The 16,715-nt window shown below is 40.7% G+C and overlaps 1 protein-coding gene across 2 annotated transcripts in view; it reads right to left on the reverse strand.

The window, feature by feature from the left end:
- Positions 1-2,948: 2,948 nt before the first annotated feature.
- Positions 2,949-16,715, reverse strand: part of pdcd6 (programmed cell death 6) — a 23,235-nt gene continuing 9,468 nt past the window's right edge. For both annotated transcript variants that reach the window (XM_077735552.1, XM_077735551.1), the window contains exons 5-6: positions 10,809-10,918; positions 2,949-10,727 (exon numbers count right to left, since the gene is read on the reverse strand). In XM_077735552.1, coding sequence (XP_077591678.1) covers positions 10,629-10,727; positions 10,809-10,918 — 209 coding nt within the window. In that variant the 3' untranslated portion in view covers positions 2,949-10,628. The remainder of the gene's footprint in view (positions 10,728-10,808; positions 10,919-16,715) is intronic.

A 16,715-nucleotide genomic window follows, 5' to 3' on the forward strand; every position in this document is an offset into this window, starting at 1 on the left:
ATAAGCAAAAACGACATCTGTATCTATAATAACAATCAAGGTATTTTAATAATAACAAAGGAGGAAACTAAAAACAAACTTTATTTGGATTATAACAATCACGCCTTCATTTGACATAACAATTACATAAAGAAGGCCGAAGTGCGTCACGATGTATGAACACTATGCGAGTGTTGCTGGAATTGGCAGATATCCGTATCTCTTGGTAGCCAGAGTCCTTGACGACTCCTTGCTGCAAACCCAGATCAACAGTCCTTGGAGCCCAAGACTGGATGAGATGTCAAATAAACAGTCCTTGGATAAACAGTCCTTGTGAGAGGACTAGATGACTGGTTACGACCCCGAGCACTCTTCGAACAATTGGAAGAACGATTTAACAAAGAAATGATTAAATACACATATATATAACAGATTTTACAGAATTAACCCAACATTCACCCTATTGAACTTTTCAACTTTTTGCCACATTTCAGACTTCAAACTTAAAGATATGAAATTTAAACGTTTCGTCAAGATTCAACTGCAAGTGGAACACAATTGTGACGTGAAATAAAATGTATTGGATATTTTTAATCCAGAAATGCAGGGAGTTGACGACAAACAGATTGCTGGAGCACAAAACTAAATGCTAAAAGAAAAAGGCATACAAACCTAGGACTTAATAAACACAAAAACAAACCTAACATATGCACACTGACGGTGAGACATGACCAAATCATAGCAATAATCCCACACCCAGACATACCAGAAATATACGGGCCCCTGACAACACAATCACCCGAACTGCACACACAGGGAAAAGCACGCACACATCCACCCAAAACCCCAACAACACTTGACAGTAACCCCCCCTCCCAGGGTACAAATCCCAGACGTCCCAAAATCAAACTCCAACATTAAAAACAAAGGGAGGGTGGAAGGCAGCCTGGAGGAGGGCAAATGTTCTATTAAAACATGAAACAGAAAAAAACAACCCCCCCAGTGTCCAAAACACCTCAAATTTTTTTTACCGGGAGTTCGTCCCGTCCGGCCTGCGAAGAAGCAGAGAGCTGTCCCGTAAGGGAAGTCGTCCCGGCCGGCCCGCGAAGAGGCGCCTGGCTGGCCCGTTGAGTGATCGTCTGGGTAGTCCCTCTAAGCCATGGGTCTCAAACCCGCGCCACGCGGGGCCAAATGCGGCCCGCGGGACGATAATTTACGGCCCGCGTCTTAATATGCAAGATTAATGTCCGTGTGGCCCGCAAGATTGAAATGAATGACACTGTGTTCGGAGCTGGATGAACCAATCACGGTGAAGTATACGGCTCTGGAGGGTGGGACATTGGCTGGGCTGTCCAGTGCCTCTCTCACTCCGCTCAGCTCGGAGAGCTGCCGTAATCCAATACGATCGGAGAGCGAAAGTGCGCATGCGCCACAGACCCGCGCGACTGAAAGTTAAACGGTCAAATCGAGAGTGCGCATGCGCCACAGAACCACGCGACTGAAAGTTAAAAATTCAATCCGAGACTCATTCCTCGTGTAAAAACATATTACATGTCTGTTTCAAAGCCTGCCGTGAAGAGAAAGGTCAGTGATGAGCACAGACAGTTTCAAGAAAAGTGGGGAGTGCAATATTTCTTTGTTGAATATGGGGATGTGCTCTACTTCACTGAGGTACGTTGGCTCAGCAGGGGAAATGTATTGAAGAGATTTTTTTGAGTTGAGAGCAGAAGTAAAAGACTTCATGGAGATAGACGGGGTTGCTGTTCCTGTGCTAAATGATCCCAAATGGCTCATGGACTTAGCTTTTCCTGTTGATATCACACATGAGCTTAATGTACTTACTGAACAAGAAGCTACAAGGCCAGGGGCTACTTGTCAGTGCTGCCTATCACAACGTGAGAGCATTCTGCACAAAACTTTTGTTATGGAAAGCCCAGCTCTCTCAGGCAAACCTTTTCCATTTACCAGCATGCAAGGCTCTTGTGGATGCAGGCACACCATACAGTGGTGAGAAATATGTGTTTCGAAGCTGCAGGAGGAATTTGATCACAGATTTGCAGACTTCAAGACACACAAAGCCACATTTCAAATTTTTGCGGACCTCTTCTCCTTCGATGTGCAAGATGCCCCTCCTGAGCTTCAAATGGAGCTGATTGACCTGCAGTGCAACTCTGCACTCAAAGCCAAGTTCAGGGAGGTGAGTGGAGAAGCAGACAAGTTTGGGCAATTTTTGAGAGAGTTGACCCCCAGTTTCCCTGAACTTTCCCAAATGTTCAAGCGGACCATGTGCCTTTTTGAGAGCTGAGCTCTCACAGCACCAGGCGTCGATATTAGCGGTGGAAAGAAGCACTACTCGGAAAAAGTTACGCAGTCTCTCTCTCTCTCTCGCTCATGTATGTCATGTATGTATATACACTACTGTATGTATTATCTCCATTTTATTAAATGCTTTTTTCAGTACAAAACAATGATGGTTACTTGATCCATGCGGCTAGGTGGTTCCTTACTCCAGCCTCTTCCAGTTTCCCTCTCAGAAGGACCGGCTGAATGGTGTTGAACGTACTGAAGAGGTCAAAAAACATCACTCTCACCGTACTTCCCATGTTCTCCAGGTGTGAAATAGACCTGTGTATCAGATAGGTAGTTTCCAACATGACAATGATCCAAAAGATGAAGTCAAATCTACAATGGAATGGTTCACAAATAAACGTATCCAGGTGTTAGAATGGCCAAATCAAAGTCCAGACCTGAACAAAGATATTGAGAATGAAGACGTACATAATAGTAAAAGACTTCTACAAATAATTAGTAATACAGAAAATATATTTGATTACCTTGTGTTTATCGAACACTTAGTTTTTCAACGTCACACGCAAACTATTCATTATTAATTTATTACTGTTACTAGCACCTATTTTCTTCAATAGCTCCCAAGCCATTTGACGTATTCACACCAAATTTACAGAACAGATCATTCATGAGTTTATTTAGTTTTTCAGTGATACACAAATTAGATTAGATAACTTTATTCATCCTGTATTCGGAAAATTTCATTGTCACAATAGCCAGAGGATGAGAATACAGACAAAGGAAAATACATTTTAGGTAATATATAAGTCAATAAATACCTATACCCCATGTACACGTACAACTGTACTTCGACCCACCACTCTAACTCCATCATCCAATTTGCCGATGACACCACTGTGGTCGGACTCATCTCAGGGGGCATGAGCTTGCTTACAGAGATGAGGTAAAAAAAACCCTTTCTTTGTGGTGTTTGGTGAAGAATCTCACACTAAACACCACGGAAACTAAAGAAATAATCCTGGACTTTCGCAAACGCAGCACAGATCTGGCCTCACTCTTCATAAATGGAGTATGCGTAGACAGGGTCCAGTCCTTCAAATTCCTGGAGGTCCACGTGACAGACAAGCTCACCTGGTCTACCAACACCACGGATGTGGTGAAGAAGGCCTAGAAGCTCAGGAAGAACAACTTGGACACTAAGCTTCTGGTGACCTTCTATAGAGCAGAGCCACTGTGGAGAGCATCTTGGCATGCTGCATTACGTGGTACGCTGGAAGCATGGCAGCAGACAAAAACCCATGCAGACAGTGATCAATACGACCCAGAAGATCATTAAACATTGTTAGGGACCCATACCACCCTGGTCACAACCTGATCCAGCGGCTGCCCTCTGGGTGTGCAATATCAATATGCAATATTTTTTACCTTGCCCGGATGTGTCTATTTAAATTACTTATGTTTTTATTGAAACACGCACTTTGTGGAGTAGCACCACTAATTTCGTTATACACAGCTGTTGTATAATGACAATAAAGGCTTTTGACTTTGATCAACGAGGTCTCCACTCGTTACCTGTATTAATAGCATCTGTTTTAACTCATCATCGCTATAAAAGAAACCCGTCTACAACCTCAGTCTCTCACACTCCAAACTCCACTATGGCCAAGACCAAAGAGATGTCGAAGAACACCTGAGACAAAATTGTAGACCTGCACCTGGCTGGGAAAACTGAATCTCAAATAGGTAAAACGCTTGGTGTAGAGAAATCAACTGTGTTGATTGTTCAATAGTTAGAAAACTATTTGACCTATTGACACAAAATTTACAGAAAAGATAGTTGATTAACTTCTATTTATCGAAGACTATTTAGCTTTCCAATAACACACTACATGAATTCATTATTAATGTAATACTGTTATAAGCGCCTAATATATTTGTTATTTCCAAAACCATTTAAACACTGTTTTGTTTTTCATGGACAAATTCATTTTATAAATTATTAATTTATTAGTTATTGGAACCTATTTTGTTCAATAGCTCCAAAACAATTTTACCTATTGACACCAAATTTACAGAAGTAATAAGTGATTACCTTGTGTTTATCAAACACCTTTTAGTTTTTCAACAACAAAATCAATTCATTCATTAATTTATTATTGTTATTAGCCCCCACTTTGTTCAACAGCTCCCAAGTCATTTGACATATTGACATCAAATAACTGAAGCAATGGGTGATCGTTCTATTTATATATCTATATATTATATTTATAATTTCTCCAGTAGCTCCCAGGCCATTTGACCTATTGAGCCCAAAATTACACAACTGATGGCCGGTTACCATGTTTATTGTACAACGTATCGTTTTTCAATGACACACTATTTACTACAGTGGTACCTGGACATACGAGCACCCCGACATACGAGCAATTCGAAAGGCGAGTAAGATTTTTAGCAAATAATTATCTCGAGATGCGAGACAAATTTCAGCGGACGTGAGATGCTGCTCATTAGAACATCAAGGGCTCTGTCTCTCTCCCCGCAACTCCTTCCTGTAACGTCTCTGGTCGCAACTGGTGCATTTTTTCAGTGTCATTGCGAGGCGAGTGATATATGCTACTTCTCGTTGGCAAGTGATCGTGCGTATCCTATTGTGAGGACATTTGTGTGCATCATTTAGGGAATATTTTGAATGGAATACAAAAGCAAACATCTAGATTGCATGTGAAAGTCAGTGTGGAAGCGGGGCAAAAAGAGCCAAGAAAGGTATAAAAATGTCCAACAAAATTTGAATTACGTTTAGTATTAGGCTCGATTAAACTTATTTTTGAGTGTCTGTACCGTAATCCTAGTTCATTTAAATTTGTTTGTTACGTTACGTTCTTTCTTTCGCACATATTCTTTCTTCTTTTTGTTTTATCATGTATTAAAGTTTGTTTGTTTTTGTTTTTTTACCTTTTGTTTAGGTGTGTCTTTAGCGCCAACCCAGAAAGAGTAATTTGAAGTATTTTTGTTTGTACAAGTTTTAGACACATTGCTAAAAGTCAATTAGAAGAATAAAGGGAGATGTAAATCGCAAACTATCACTGCACGATAAAAAGCAATACAGTCTTTCTACCTCCAGATGAGTTTATAGTGTGAAAATATTTTTCTGCAGTTCTGAATGTACAACCTTGTATTCTTTTCCTACAGAAATCTGCACTGCAGTGGTAAGAATTCAAATAAACAGCAGTGGGCGCCATAGAGCCATTTTGACATATTCTAAAACAATTTGTTGACGTTCTCTGGAGGAGAAAATACATACTTTTTTCATGTAAACAATTTCTTTTTTTGTTTTGAGTTTTTTTTAAACACAGTTTAAGGCATCATGCAAAAAATAAAATCAAGCAATATCTGTTATTTACAAATTCTACCAATAGCATGTTGAGGTTTAAAAATAAATGAGTGCAAATATAGCATTAAATAAAATAAAGTATGCTAGCATGGATGTACATTTGAAAGCAAAACTGCTTTCACAGTATTTGTAAACATGGTTTTAAACATCAAGAGAGAGATCAGTAAAAAGGGAATTGCATGCTGCAATTTGAGGGGTAAAATTCCCTGAAAATCATGCAGTGACTTATACACCATTAACAATGATATTATACATAATTATAATAATACAACATTCAAATAATAACGGACAGAAATACCAAATAATAAAACATTGTGTTGGTGCTAACAGTGGTGCCTTAGGGTATTTAGAAGTGAAAGATCACAGAATTTTATTTTAGTTTCCGCTGCTATGCATCTAATTGAGCGTCATTCCTCGTTACATCCATAATACCGGATATCACATGCGCTTGAATCAGCGTATATGTGGGTAAAATTAATATCACAAAGCAGTGCTATTTTTGGGTTAACACAATATTATTTTGCAACCTTCTACATACTGGGTGTTGTTTCTCTTCTGTGACCATGTTTGAAACTCTAAAAATTCATTAATTTTCGGAACAGCTTATCTTCATAAGGGTTGCTGGGGCCTATCCCAGATCACTACGGGCACCAGGCAGGGGGACACCCTAAATCAGTGGCCACCCAATCGCAGGGCACAAGGGGAAAGAACCATTCATACTCAGTCATAAATAGGGGCAATTTAGATGTTTCAACCAGCCTACCCTGCAAGTTTTTGGGATGTGGGAGGAAACCGGAGTACCAGGAGAAAGTCCACGCAAGCCCAGGGAAACCATCCAGGCTCCACACAGTAAAGACCGAGCTGGGGATCAACCCCAGAACTGGGAGGCCAACGCGCTAACCACTTTTCCGCCGGGCCGCCAGCTCAAGCCACTGTAACATAATATACATTTTTGAAGCAACATCTCCAGCACAAACATTTGAAAGTTATGCATCGAGCTCCCCAGTAATCTGCAGTAACATTTAGTTAATAAAGTACTTATGTTTTTATCGTTTGGTTTAACATACATATGGTCGGGTTTAAAAAAAGTACTTTGCAAAACTAAATTATTAATTTGTCATTTCACTGGTAGATTGTTCCATTTAAGATTATCTTTTCCAACTGTAGAAGCATCACGCAAAGCATGTTGTAAAATGGTTAAGCGATAAGAATAAAATTAAAATTCTTTGCAAATGGCTGACAAGCACACATTTGCTGTGTAGGTTTGAAGTAAGAATGGACTGGTAGCACTTGTTCAAAAAAACTGGAAGAGGAGGGTGTAGAGGAGGCCATAGCTCTGCACTGCATTATCCATCAGCAGGCCCTTTGCAGCAGACGCCTGAAGTTTGGCAATGTGATGGCTGTTGTTCTGAAATGCATCAACCAAATTAGATCCAGAAGCTTAAAGCACAGAAGGTTCCGTGCTTTTTAGAGGAAATTGAGTCAGAATATGGGGATGTGCTCTACTTCACTGAGGTACGTTGGCTCATCAGGGTGTTGAAGAGATTTTTTGAGTTGAGAGCAGAAGTAAAATACTTCACGGAGATAGACGGGGTTGCTGTTCCTGTGCTAAGTGATCCCAAATGGCTCATGGACTTAGCTTTTCTTGTTGATATCACACATGAGCTTAATGTACTGAACAAGAAGCTACAAGGCCAGGGACAACTTGTCAGTGCTGCCTAAACTTGTGTTATGGAAAGCCCAGCTCTCTCAGACAAACATTTGCCATTTCCCAGCATGCAAGGCTCTCGTGGATGCAGATGGTGGTGAGAAGTATGTTAAGGCCATTTCGAAGCTACAGGAGGAATCACTTCTCCCTTGATGTGCAAGATCCCCCTCATGAGCATCAAATGGAGCTCATTGACCTGTAGTGCAACTCTGCACTCAAAGCCAAGTTCAGGGAAGTGAGTGGAGAAGAAGACAAGCTTGGGAAATTTTTGAGAGAGTTGACCTCCAGCTTCCCCGAAGTTTCCCAAATGTTCAAGCGGATCATGTGCCTTTTTGCGAGTACATACTTGTGTGAGAAGCTCTTCTCCACCTTGAACTTCAATAAGTTCAAGTACAGGTCCAGACTTACTGATGAGCATCTTCAAGCTCTACTGAGGGTCTCCACTGCTTCCTCCCTCAAGGCAAATGTGACTCAGCTATGTGAAAAGAAGCGCTGCCAGGTCTCTAGCATCAAGAAGTAGGCAAGAGAAGCCGTATTCAGAATATTTCATGTTCAATGTTCCATTCAAGTTCAGAAAAATAAAGGTTAAAGAGCTGTTAATACAGACATTTGAAACGGAATAAAAATAAGTAGTTTTATCTACTTAGCCAGCCAGTGTATATCTATGTATGCTCATTATTATTTAATGTTTTACTTAATTTGTTACTGATTGATTTATTTTTTTATTCATCTTCAAGTTAATTTATTTAATTCATTATTTTTTGTTAAAAAATAAAGATATTTGATAACATTGGAATGTTTTATCAGCGCTTTTCTTGTGGAAATCCTGATGCGGCCCAGTCTCTCCCAGACTCTGCCTCTAGTGGCCCCGAGGTAAATTGAGTTTGAGAACTCTGCTGTAGAGCCTCATTTGTATTTTTATACTGCTCATTGAGGAATTATGGCTTTCACTTAAATTTCAGGCAATCACAGGCCATTGATTTTTTTTTTTTTTTTTTTTTTAACAGCCAATAATACTGTAGTCATGTGTGTACTGCCTGGACATCTAGTGATTTCATAAAAATATATCAACTCCCAGATCTCATCAGTACAACACAAACTAATATTAATCATGCTACAAAGAGAATAGCCTGTATAACTCAGTCCTCGCAAAGAGCCTGTCTACATTTAAACATTTATGTTCAATTCAAAATTGAAAGAGATATGGCGATGCGACATAGCCTGCCATGAGCCTGCCCAAAGAGATGAGGTCAACAAACTGTCTTCGTGGTGTTTGGTGAACAATCGCACACTACACACCACTCAAACTAAAGAAATAATCCTGGACTTTCGCAAACGCAGCATAGATCTGGCCCCACTCTTTATAAATGAAATATGCATAGACAGGGTCCAGTTCAACAAATTCTTGGGGTTCCACATCACAGACAATGCCTCCTGGTCCACCAACACAAACCACTCCGTTTCCTGAGGGTACTCAGGAGGAACAACTTGGACACTAAACATCTGGTAACCTTCTATAGAGCCATTATGAAGATCATCCTGGCATACTGCGTTACAGTGTGGTACGCTGGAAGCACGGCAACTCCGTGGATAAAAATAATATCTTAGATTAGGCAATATTTTAGAATTTACCTTAACAGGATGTGACTCTTATATTTCTATTTTACTTATTTATGGTCTTTTGCTGGGAAAGCGCACTTTGTGGAGTAGCACCACCAATTTAATCATACGCAAGGTGTATATGATGAGGATAGGCTTTTGATGATTCGATGATGATGATAAAGCCTATGTCTGAACAGTGAACAGCAGACAGACAGCCATGCAGAGAGTGATGAACACCGCCCAGAGAAGATCATCGGATGCTCTCTTCCCTCACTGGAAGACATTGCCAGCCCTCGATACCTCAGCAGAGCCGGGAACATTGTCAGGGACCAATACCACCCTGGTCACAACCTGTTTCAGCTGCTGCCCTCTGGCAGATGGTACAGGTCTCACAAAGGACGGACAAATAGACTTAAGGACATTTTTTTCCCACAGCCATTAGAACTCTAAACTTGCGTTACACGACACACAATCCCTTATGTGCAATCACTTCAGGGTGTGCAATAAAAATGTGATACATCTTAGATTGTGCAATATTGTAGAATTTACCTTTACAGGATGTGACTCCTTATATTTTTATATTACTTATGTTCTTGTACTGGGAAAACACACTTTGTGGAGTAGCACCACCAATTTCGTTATACGCAGCTGTGTATTGTGACTATAAAGGCTTGATTTGTTTTGATTTGAAATGGGGGTGCCATTAAACAGCCTGAAACTTAATTACTTTTAAATCTTTTACTAAGTGCTGCTGTTGTAAAAGGAGTTGAGTTCACAGATCAAAACAAAAACATTCCAAATGACTTCTCACACCATCAAGAACATGCAAATCAGGCTATTTGCATCTCAAGGCACCACTGTAATCCCCAAACTGCAGTACCTAAAGGACACAAATGAAAAATGGTCCCCAAGTGATGACACTACATTAGTTTTTAAATACAATAACGTTTGTACTTGCAACCATTATTATTAGGTGTTAGGGTTATTCACGAAGGCGCCTTTCTAAGAGGATTTCAGAAAAATTCCAGGACTGGTGTCTCTAATATATAAATTTCTGTTTTATAGGTGGCCAAAATTAAGTGCATTCAGTGAGTGAAGAAGCAATAATTGTCTCAGGACAACTAATGGCTTCTTTATCATATTAGCACATCTGCTCACAATACCCCTGATGATCTGACTTACTTTCTTGCCAAGAACAGTCAATGTAGGGGGACAATTACGATTCTCCGGAATGGCTTTGTATGTATCAAGAGGACACATTTTAAAGATGCAAAAAAACATCAGCATACTCATAATAGCGGAGTTGCGGATGATCTCATAACAATCCTCCCGGGAGTTATAGCATAGTGCATTACATTCCAGAGAGTACTTGAAGGGGAATATGGTAGTTTGGATTTGATTTATTTTTTTTCTTAGTGTAATCACAGTCCCAGAACCTTTCCTACAAGGCGAGAATATTTTCTCTTAAATCAACATTAAACAATTTTTAAGCTAGCCCAAGATATAGAGCAGCTATTATACAGGTTTGAAAGAAAATCTTTTCATGTCCACTATGGCAGCCATCCAGGAAGTGATGGTAACTTTTTGGCACTGTTTTATCCAGTTAGTTGTACTCCTCTTCGGTGCCCCTGTGTACAATTATACTATATTGAAGACCATGGATAGGTATTGTTCATATGACACCTGGATCCAACCATCCTGGTCTGTGTCGTATCGCCTAAAAACATCAGTCAACCTCTGTGGAGAGTAGAAATGATATAATCAACTTCTAAGAGATAAAAAAGGTTGTGTTATTTGGATACTTTAAAATAATGTTACCTGCAGTACAATGCAGCATTGGATGAAGTCATCAAAGGCCACTTGCCCCTTTCTCTGTCGGTCAAACTTTTCGATCAGAGTACCATAGAATTGGTCTGATAAACGATAACCTGTGCACAGCAAAAAGTTGTCATCATAGTTGTTAAAGTCATCACTCACCACTACAAGTACGCAAAAGTTCAAACAGGAGTGCTCAATTTTATCTACCTCATCTACTAGGGCCACCAACAAACCTCAGCATATATGTTGAGGGGTGCTCACACTTTTTTTGCTCAAGAAATGATCCAGTAAAATAAATCTACCCATATCCATGTCAGGTTACAAAAAGCTTTGATTTGAGACCCTTTGTTCCAAAATAGGAAAAACTGTCCATGTTGCCAAAGATCAAGCAAAGTCAAAGATGCCCTAAATAATAAATACACTGCCAGTAGCTAATTTTGTTGTTGTTGAGCTGCTAGAGTTACTTTACCAATAGCTCTCAACAACCAACACATCGCTGACGTCCCATTTGCAAAGCAGAGACCTGTGTCTCCATGATGTCAGGAGGTTAGCGCACTGTAGAAGACAGCCTGCTTGTGCAGGAGACCGATCACCGTGAGACAGGAGAACATGGGGCCAGGGCAACTTGAAAGCAGCACCTTTGACATATTTTTACCTAGGTGCGTGCCACAATCACCCGACCCCTTTGGAAAATATCTTTGCATTTCTTATTGATTCAAATGGCTTAATAAAATGTTATAATTTTCTTTTTTGCATACACATTTCTTTCATCCAAAATGTGTATACTTTTGTCATTTTTAAAATGTTCGAGAGGATAGTATTAAAGCTCACAAAACAAATTACCGTACTGGCCCGAATATAAGATGATGTTTTTTGCATTGATGACTTAAAAGGAGAGCTCTGTTCTGTAGCCAGGTGCGTCTTTGAATTTTTTGCAAGGTTGTCATTATCCGTGTGCTGGTACAAAACAAAAGCTTATTGTGTGAAGTGGAAAATATCATCCTTGTAGGGTTTTGTTATCTTTCTTCTGAAAGTATGAAGGTAATTGTAAATTATCAGTCTGTGCACAGTTCGTGATTTGTCTGTAATTCCCTTCTGCCCAGAATTGTCAGTAAATAAAAGCTTAGTATTGACAGTTCTTCATCTCCAGCCTTCATTTGGACAACCAAAATCCTCAATTCCCGAAATGAATCGAACTTGGGAAGAAGGAAGAGCTCTTCTCCTCCAACAAACCGCTAGCCACATAAAGGCAGGTTTCAATCGCCAAAAGTAACTGGGGACAAAAATAACCAAATTACAAATGGTTTGCTTTGGCATATTACCAATTTCACTGTGAAATGTACAACAGTAGGTGTAGTCCTAGTCTGTACCAAGTCTTAAATTGGTTATTTTAACAACTCCCTTAGTCCGTTGGCAAAAAATGAATTTATATAGAGTAGTTATCCAGAACTTTTACTTAATTTCTTTACAGGCTAAAACCACTCCTGTGCTCCTGTATATCAACAGTGAATGTTTGGAGCGAGCGTCGACAAATTCTTGGGGTCCATATATCTGCTGACCTTGGGCAGCAAACACCACAGCATTGGTCAAGGAGGCACAGCAGTGGCTACATTTCCTGAGAGTACTCAGGAAGGAGCAACTAATTTGGCCCCAAAGATCATCAACTGCCCCCTGCATCCCCTGTCTAGCATCTACAAATACAGATCCAAAGGAAGAGCAAAGAGCATCATAAAAGACAATAAACATCCAAGCTTCCACCTGTTCAACCTGCTACCCTCTGGAAGGCACGACAGGACCATTTCAGCCAAAACAAAGGAACTCAAGGACAACTTCTTCCTACCAAACTCGAGTTTGGCATAAAGAAGGACCTAATCAAGACTAATGTCTTATCGTGTAAATTCACAACACAACATAATACAGTGGGGCAAATAAGTATTTAGTCAACCACCAATTGTGCAAGTTCTCCTACTTGAAAAGAGGCTTGTAATTGTCAACATGGGAAAAACATGAAATCTGATTTTTAAATAATTTATTTCCAAATTAGAGTAAAAAATAAGTATTTGGTCAACTACAAACAAGCAAGATTTTTGGCAGACAAAGAGGTCAAAATTCTAACGAGCTCTACCCTCGTTAATTGTATTAATGGCATCTGTTTTAACTCATTGTTGGTATAAAAGACACCTTTCCACAACCCCAGTCTCTCACAAACTCCACTATGGCCAAGACCAAAGAGCTGTCGAAGGACACCAGAGACAAAAATTGTAGACCTACACCAGGCTGGGAATACTAAATCTGCAATAGGTAAAACGCTTTGTGTAAAGAAATCAACTGTGGGAGCAATTATTAGAAAATGGAAGACGTACAAGACCACTGATAATCTCCCTCGATATGCGGCTCCATGCAAGATCTCACCCCGTGGCATCAAAATCATAACAAGAACGGTAAGCAAAAATCCCAGAACCACACGTGGGGACATAGTGAATGACCAACAGAGAGCTGGGACCACAGTAACAAAGGGTACTATCAGGAACGCAATGTGCTGCCAGGGCCTCAAATCCTGCACTGCCAGGCGTGTCCCCTTGCGGAAGCCAGTACACATCTAGGCCCGTCTGCGGTTCGCTAAAGAGCATTTAGATGATCCAGAAGAGGAATGGGAGTATTTGTTATGGTCAGATGAAACAAAAATATAACTTTTTGGTAGAAACACAGGTTCTCGTGTTTGGAGGAGAAATAATACTGAAATGCACCCAAAGAACACCATACCCACTGCGAAACATGGGGGTGGAAACATCATGCTTTGGGGCTGTTTTTCAGCAAAGGGACCGGGACAACTGATCTGTGTGAAGGAAAGAATTAATGGGTCCATGTATCGAGTCTTTCAGCATGACAATGATCCCAAAACGCAGCCAGGACAACAAAGGAGTGGCTTCGCAAGAAGCATTTCAAAGTCCAGGACTGGCCTAGACAGTCTCCAGATTTCAACCCAATAGAAAATCTGTTGAGGGATTTGAAAGTCTGTGTTGCCCAACGACAGCCCCGAAACATCACTGCCCTAGAGGATATCTGCAAGGAGGAATGGGCCAAAATACCAGCAACAGTGTGTGAAAAGCTTGTGAAGAGTTACAGAAAACATTCTGGCTCTCATGGTTGAGGTTTACCTCTGTTGACAATTTCAGGTCCTCTAATCTTTTCAAGTAGGATAACTTGCACAATTGGTGGTTGACTAAATACTTATTTGCCCCACTGTACATGTAACTGGTGCCCACCGGCTCAGCGAATGCCTTGTGCTGTATGCTGTGGCAACCTCCCTCCCGTTGGATGTCTTCAAGAGCGGACGCTAGCAGTCAGGCTGCTAGCCGGGACCTTTAGTGTAGTGGTTACATGCACGCCTGTTGTACTAGCCGCGCTGTGGGTTGCAGCTTTGACTCCTGACCTGGTAGATCGAGACAGATAGCGTCACAGACGCGGTTTCATAGGGCTGAGTGTAAAGAGCGCATGCTAGTTCATTGTATGCATTATATGTTGTAGAATACTTCCTTCCAATGATTTTAAGAGAAGATGCTAGCAACTAGGCTTTAAGCCTAGCGATTACTGGATCACATTTCCAGAAGCAGACCGTTTGTAATCGGTCTCTTAGTGGTGCAATCTGTCTCCCCATAGCTGCGCCTCACAACACAACCAGCCCACCAAGAGAGGATGGTAACCACTATGCTAAACGCCCAGATTGGCAGCCAAGGTGTGAATGCCCTCTTTTGATGGCTTTAAGAGGGAGGTTTCCACAGAATACAATGCATCCATTGAACCTGCGTGCGTCCATAACACATGTTTGTTGTAGCGAGCAAGGATGTGTTAGGCAGTGTATCAAACCAACGGGCCAAGCCGTGATGGTTTATTGACCTTAATTCATCAGCTACAAACACATACCAGTGGTCATGTCGAACATCTGAAGTGCCTCTCCGACACACAAGCACCACGTTTCATGGGTAAATAACTCAAAATTCAAGAGAGCATTTGGCTCAGAGAAATTCATATGACTTATGTTTCATAAAAAATCCACGAATGAGTGAAGTCGCAAATGCTGAACCGTGAATAGATAGGGCTGCACTGGAGATTGAACACAGCCAGTGAGCTGGCTGATTGCGGACACCATCAAATGGACTCGGACAGAGAAAATAGGGATGATAGTTGTATGAACAAAATGAAAAATGGATACATTATATTATTTGCACAACTCCACTGGAACAGCCAAAGGGCAGTTAACAGCGATGTTAGCAACAGAATAGTGAGCGTAGAAGGCAGCTGCTCTCTAAATGCCTATATTTTAGTAATTTACATACCTCAAAAAATAAACACAGCACAATGTTGTTACTGGAGATGATTGAATTTTTATACACAGCCATACCTCTACTTGGAATGCCTCTAGGTACATTTTCAGGCTACGAAATGTTTTATATGCAAATGAGTGACTTGAGATACGAAAAAAATCTAGTTCAGCAGTTCAGAGCACATCTTCATGTGCTTTATATAATTTCTGACATTAAATCCTTAGAATTTTCTCTCATTTTCATGTTTTTCTTTCATACGAGATAGGGACACTGACCAATTTAAAGGGTTTAGTTGGTTAGTTGTGTGATGACCGTGGAACGAATTACAGTGGAAACTCGACGTACGAGCACCCCAACATACGAAGAATTTCGAGATGCGATTAAAATTTGGAGTAAATAATTATCTCGAGATATGAGATAAATTTCGAGATACAAGAAAGCCAGGTGGCTAAGACATGAGGCTGTTTATGTCTTTTTTGCTGCATCTCTATCGTGTAAAACAGAGATCTACGAGCACTGGGAGCAGCGTTGCATTTTTTTTTGGGGTGGGGGGGCAAACAGAGCTTTGAGAAGAAAGGTAAAAATGTAAATCAAAATTAGAAATAAATTTAGTTTAAGTTTAGATTAAATCTATTTTTGAGTGTGTCTGCATCATAATCCAAAATCATTTATATTTGTTTGTTTACGCTTCATCGTCGCAAAAAGTCTCCCCTGCTCGCCACCCTCTATGTCCCTCTCTCTCTACCCTCCGCAAAATCCGTCTAGTTTTAGTTCCAATACACACATTTTTGTCAGATTAAACCACTAGTTGTGTGTTACTTTGTTAATAAATGGCGAATTAGAAGAAATAAAACATTTTTTTCCAATCCAATATCATGTTTGTGGTGTTTTTTCAGAGTGTTGGACCGATATAATTTGTTTTTAGTTCCTTTCAATGGGAAACGTTCGTTCGAGTTACGAGAATATCGGCATACAAGCTCTGTCCTGGAACGAATTAAGCTTGTATCTCGAGGTACCACTGTAGATAATTTCCATATGAAGTACCTGTACTTACGACATTTTCAAGCTATGAAAAAAGTTCCGGAAACAATTAACTTCATAAGTAGAGGTACGACTGTATTTAGGTTGTTTGAAGTTCTCATCTCATTTTCTGTACCGCTTTATCCTCATTAGGTTCACAAGGGGTGCTGGAGCCTATCTCAGCTGACTGGGCCAGAGGCAGTGGCCAGCCGATGGCAGGGTACAAAGAGGTACAACCATACACACTCACCCATACCGTGGGGAAATTTAGAGTCTACTTTTGCCTACCATGCATGTTTTTGGAATGTGGGAGGAAACTGGAGTACCCGGAGGAAACCCACACAGGCCCAGGTAGAACATGCACACACAGGTGGACGTGACCTAGATTTAAACCCAAGACCCCAGAGCTGGGAGGCCGACGTGCTATCCACTCGCTCTACCGCGTTGCTTAAGTTGTTTGTTAGAAAAATATTACAATACAATGCGAGGGCAGCCTGGCGGGTGAGTGGTCAGCACGTCGGCCTCGCAGTTCTGGGGTCCTGGGTTTGCCCCCAGGTCACTC

The sequence above is a fragment of the Stigmatopora nigra genome, chromosome 16, assembly GCF_051989575.1.
Source record: "Stigmatopora nigra isolate UIUO_SnigA chromosome 16, RoL_Snig_1.1, whole genome shotgun sequence".
Lineage (NCBI taxonomy): Eukaryota > Metazoa > Chordata > Actinopteri > Syngnathiformes > Syngnathidae > Stigmatopora > Stigmatopora nigra.